At 35.4% G+C, this 6,205-nt stretch overlaps 1 protein-coding gene and 1 pseudogene across 1 annotated transcript in view; both read left to right on the forward strand.

The window, feature by feature from the left end:
- The window catches only part of olfcq20 (olfactory receptor C family, q20), a 32,152-nt gene extending 28,303 nt beyond the window's left edge, over positions 1-3,849 (forward strand). Inside the window, exons 6-7 of the mRNA XM_087293306.1 lie at positions 3,213-3,370; positions 3,536-3,849. Coding sequence (XP_087149432.1) covers positions 3,213-3,229 — 17 coding nt within the window. The 3' untranslated portion in view covers positions 3,230-3,370; positions 3,536-3,849. The remainder of the gene's footprint in view (positions 1-3,212; positions 3,371-3,535) is intronic.
- Positions 3,412-4,383, forward strand: LOC147832889 (uncharacterized; annotated as a pseudogene).
- Positions 4,384-6,205: the final 1,822 nt, after the last annotated feature.

Genomic DNA, 6,205 nt, shown 5'->3' on the forward strand with positions numbered 1-6,205 from the left:
TGCTATCTGGGATTTGATTCGGGGGACGTTCTGGGGGCGAGGTTTGCGTGACGCACTGCAAGCTACTAGCCCCACAGTAGAAACGCGACATGATTTCAGCCTCACTGCTCAACCTCCTGGGCGATTGACCTGGCCTGATAAAATCCCTGGCTCGCACTGGCCCGAGAGTGGAAATGCGGCTAGTGAAACCATTACCTCTGCAGCTGAATCACAGAGAGGGACTGACTTAGGCTACGTTCACACTGCGAGGTTTGCTCGTCCTGATTTTGCCAAGTGCTAGTTGTCCTGAGACCAACATAATTTATGATGACCCAGGGACAACAACTCTATCAGCCAATCAAACGTTATTACGTTATCATTATGTGCCTCCTGCAGAGTTCGCCAAAAACGCAATTTTAAAAAAGAAAAAAACACCCACACCCACACCCACACGCAAAGCCACACGCAGCTGCCATTTTCACTGGTGATGAGGAAAAGTGAAGAGGTAAGATCACCAGTTTTCTTCTATTTACAGAAGCAGTAATGATCGTAAAATTTATATGTGTTTATGGATTTACCCTTATTTCAGTTTAGCGAACGAGCAACATTTAACTTTAGCTTGCCTTAAGTTAGCCTAATTAGCCGTCCCTACCTAACATTAGATTGGCGTGCTGCTCTACCGTTACAGTGATTTACTTTCTGGCTTTAATTTAAACAGGCTAACAATATTGGTTTGAATATTTTAATCTAGCTAACCTTTTTAAACACGACTAAACTTGGCCTCTTGCTAATTTAGTGACCATTTTTTGCTAATAATTTGTTTTTAAGCATGTATTATATCAATTTCTTTTAAATACAAATGCGAGAAATGTGGAACAAAACAGCACTAGTTTAAACGCAAGACAGTAGGTTATTTGAGACGTTAACTTGGTGTACTGTGAATTACTGCAAAATACAACTAGCGATTTAATCTGATTAAATATGTTAACCTCAGGTCATCATTGCTGATTTATTAATACCCTAAATATATTAACCTCTGGTTATCTTCACCGATTTATTAATATTATTAATACGTTAACCTTAGGTCATCATCACTGAATTATTATTATTAATATGTTAACCTCAGGTCATCATGACTGATATATTACTATGTTAACCTCAGGTCATTACTGAATTATTAATATTATTAATATGTTAACCACAGGTCATCATCACTGATTTATTAATATTATTAATATGTTAACCTTAATATTTTTAACTTAGTACGTTAACCTCAGGTCATCATCACTGATTTATTAATATCATTAATATGTTTATCTCAGGTCATCATCACTGATTTATTAATATGTTAACCTCAGGTCATTATCACTCATTCATTCATTTTCTTGTTGGCTTAGTCCCTTTATTAATCCGGGGTAGGCACAGCGGAATAAACCGCCAACTTATCCAGCAAGTTTTTATGCAGCGGATGCCCTTCCAGCCACAACCCATCTCTGGGAAAAAATACACACACACACACACACTCATACACTATGGACAATTTAGCCTACCCAATTCACCTGTACCGCATGTCTTTGGACTGTGGGGGAAACCGGAGCACCCAGAGGAAACCCACGCAAACGCAGGGAGAACATGCAAACACCACACAGAAACGCCAACTGAGCCGAGGATTGAACCAGCGACCCAGCAACCTTCTTGCTGTGAGGCGAACGTGCTACCCACTGCGTCACCATCATCACTGATTTATTAATATTATTAATATGTTAACCTCAGGTCATCATCACTGATTTATTTTTATTAATATGTTAACCTCAGGTCATCATAACTGATTTATTAGTATGTTAACCTCTGGTCATCATCACTGAATTATTAATATTATTAATATGTTAACCACAGGTCATCATCACTGATTTATTAATATGTTAACCTTAATATTTTTAACTTAGTATGTTAACCTCAGGTCATCATCACTGATTTATTAATATCATTAATATGTTTATCTCAGGTCATCATCACTGATTTATTAATATGTTAACCTCAGGTCATTATCACTCATTCATTTATTTTCTTGTTGGCTTAGTCCCTTTATTAATCCGGGGTTGGCACAGCGGAATAAACTGCTAACTTATCCAGCAAGTTTTTACGCAGCGGATGCCCTTCCAGCCACAAAAATACACACACACACACACACTCATACACTATGGACAATTTAGCCTACCCAATTCACCTGTACCGCATGTCTTTGGAATGTGGGGGAAACCGGAGCACCCAGAGGAAACCCACGCGAACGCAGGGAGAACATGCAAACACCACACAGAAACACCAACTGAGCCGAGGATTGAACCAGTGACCCAGCAACCTTCTTGCTGTGAGGCGAACATGCGTCACCATCATCACTGATTTATTAATATTATTAATATATTAACCACAGGTCATCATCATTGATTTATTACTATTATTAATATGTTAACCTTAAAATTATTAACTTAGTACATTAACCTCAGGTCATCATCACTGATTTATTAATATCATTATTATGTTTACCTCAGGTCATCATCTCTGATTTTTTAATATCATTAATATGTTAACCTCAGGTCATCATCACTGATATATTGATATCATTAATATGTTAACCTCAGGTCATCATCACTGATTTATTCATAACATTAATATGTTAACCTCAGGTCATCATCACTGATTTATTAATATTATTAATGTTTGTTAACCTGAAAATTGTTAACTTAGTACGTTAACCTCAGGTAATTATCACTGATTTATTAATATCACTAATATGTTAACCTCAGGTCATCATCACTGATTTATTAATATTCTTTTTATGTTAACCTCAGGTCATCATCGCTAATGTATTATTATCATTAATGTGTTAACCTCAGGTCATCATCACTGATTTATTATTATCATCAATATGTTAACCTCAGGTCATTATCACTGATTTTAGAATTTATGATAATTTTGCAACTTTTCTTTTTGCTATAAACACAGGGCTTGTTTGTTGGGTCTGTTTTAGTTACTGCAAATAGTATTGTTAAGTTGGTTTATCCAATCATAGACCTACAGTGTTTCAGACAGTATAAGAACATTACAGATTCTCAGTAGATTTACCGCACACAATGGGGTATATGTCTGTGTGAAGGATTATTTAATGACCTAAAAATCTACAGCAGTTCTTATGCTAACAATATGAAACATGATTTTTCTTGTCAATTTTACAGGCACAAGAATGAGCTGAGATGTTTCCCTGCCAGTTTAGGAACTTCAAATATGTCTGCAAGTACTTCAGGAACCACTGGGAGAAAATTGGTCATCTGTGGTCTAACTTTGGAAGATGCTATAAACATGTAGACTCTGACACAAACAAACTAATAGAACGGTATATATAATTTGTATCCATGTTCATTTTATTATAGAATTATGGGTAATCTGAGAGCTAGCATAGTGCCTAGATAATTTACCAGTTTAAGTGTACACTGTACTAGTTGTTGCACCTCATTCTTGCATGTTTTTTCTTCTTTTTCTGTGGCATCCGAAATCATAGATTGGATCATCTGATCGTTGTGCTTCTAATCAAAACAGACAACTACTTTAATACAATACAGGATTTGCAGTCTGTTGGAAGGGTCAAACACCCTGTACAATGCAAAATAGAAGAAATAAAAAAATCTGCAGAAAGGATGCTGGAGAATTGATGGGCCATCAACCATAGCTTCAACAGAAACATACATGTACAATGTTCCGTCTGAGAACAATTTGCATGCAGTTTACAGTGCGTGTCCTGCAGAACAGTTCTGCAGTTGTGTATCTGGCACTAGGGGACATGTAAGAAGACTTAATAAAAAGAGGTGCTTACACACTTGTGGTGATCATGTTACTTCTCCAGACATGGACACACAACTGCAAGCCCATACCAATAACTTGATACTAACAAATAAGTATAGCATTTCTGCAAAGCCTGAAAAAACAACAGCAGTTGAAAGCTTACTTGAAAGAGCTGCATCAAAACCATGTATATGTGAGAGATATATGTGACTGTTGTATTTTTCCATACCACAAAACATGTGCTTGTCTACTGCTTGCTAAGAGACTTTTTAATAAGGTGACAAAGTCCAATAATGCTACATACATTTCTGTAGTGTCAATACAAAATGAAATTGAGAAGGAAAGTACAGATAAAGACAGGCTTGTATCTGTTATACAGACATGGGAAAACTTTCCAGAGGATATCACCCAAAAAATGAATGATCTAGAAGTACAAACAAAGGAGAAAACTATTTACAACTTGTTTTAGAGACTGTGTGATGCGGATAAGTCATGTTAACAAGTCATGTAAAAATACACCCACCAAACAGAAAAAGAAAGACAGAGATGCACAAACTTAGAAACAAAATCAGGGGTCTGTTCTTCGTACTTTGCTTAAATGATTTAAGATGATTTGGCAGATCCTGGATCTTTTAATCTTGATAATTAATCTCTGGCTTTTTTGGTTCTTCAAACAAGTTTGTGAATCAGATTAAAATGTCTGGATGAACTGATCTGAGATCGCTGTGTGTTGAAAAGGATTGATCTATCAATCCTCAAAATCATGATCAGCAATGCAACGATTGGCAGATGGCACAGCAATGTAATGACATCATCTGATTAATATTCAATTATCCATGTGAGCTAAATTACATGAAATCAGAAGTAAACGGATTGTTAAATATGATTCACAATAACTTTACACCTTGTAGTGGGCTGCATGCTTGGCCCTTTCATGTGTCAAGAGCAATTTATTTAGTTTTACAGTAAGAGTGGATTTTCCTTATTATAGTAGTACTATTTTAGTCGTTTTTTTAATCGGTGTAAAGAATAACTGGATGTTTACAAAAGCATTTTGATGTCTGCATAAATGTATTATTGCTTTTTAAAAAGTCACATATTGTGCATGTCTATTATGATGCACAAATTGTAATAAAGCATATATATATATTAATAAAACTTATGCAATCTGCAACCCCGAAATGAAAGTAGTATATATATATATATATATATATATATATATATATATATATATATATATATATATATATATATATATATATATATATATATATATATATATATGAGCAATATCACATGAGTAGCAGTGTAAGACTGCTACGAGTGTGATATTGCGTTTATACAACAGTTCAATGGCACAATCTTGGACATACTGTAAAAAAGAAAATCAAAAACAGTCTAAAACGCCTTTTGTATTAGGAACTACTTTCTTACACCATTCATTCACATCTGCAGTTGACGTCAAACTAGCAGAAGCCATTACTAATTCACCAACGTCACTAGAGCTAGTGTTAGAATTACTCTGTCTAAAGTGAAGACAAAACTGCTGATTTTGCTTTAAGATTATAAGGCTGAATGTCACATGAAATGACATCCATCTACAGAGATATTTTCTTACAGTGTTACAGCCTACAGTATTTCTCTGTTGCAATCGGGATTTCACAATAATAGAGTGGAGGAACTATGACGTCAATTTGTATGCAAAAACCCGGAAGCGAGTTAGCATTTTAGCACTTCCGGTTCCCTCGTCCCAAAGTCAATGGGTTTTTTGTATGGGGTTTTAGTAAAATCGCTTAAATAAGGTCTGTGGCTAACACAAATTCAAGATACTTTCACGTTTTGTTCTACGACATAAAACACATCAGTTACAACACACTCTTGAATTTTTAATTCGGCCATGCTTCTTTAAAAAGACGGTTGCTATCAAGTTGCTAAATGGGACTACAGGCGATGTCGGAGACAATATACGTCATCGAGCTGATCTGGTCAGGAGCGCAGCCCGCTTGTGTTAGGCGTTTGGATTTGTCTGTTATTTAGGTATTTTCATGAATAGTATTTTATAGTTTGTTGTGTTTTTCTAATTGGGAATTCATATTGTGTGTAAATAATTCCTTCACTTGTAAAGGCTGTCGAGACAGATTCATTTGTTAATCATTTATTTCAATTAAACGATATTATGAAGATACAGCTCACCAGTGCAAGCCTGTCTCTCCTCTGCCCTTAGTAATGCAAACGTGTGAATACATGTGTAAAAAAACATATATATTAACTGTCATTTTAACGTGAGCAAGTGATTTTTCTCTTTTTCTTCATCTGAAGACATTTAACTCAGTCATAACTGCAATATTTACACTCCTCCATAAAACGCATAGCATATGTAACTGTATGA

The sequence above is a fragment of the Danio rerio genome, chromosome 18, assembly GCF_052040795.2.
Source record: "Danio rerio strain M-AB ecotype USA chromosome 18, GRCz13ab, whole genome shotgun sequence".
NCBI classification, from domain to species: Eukaryota; Metazoa; Chordata; class Actinopteri; order Cypriniformes; family Danionidae; genus Danio; species Danio rerio.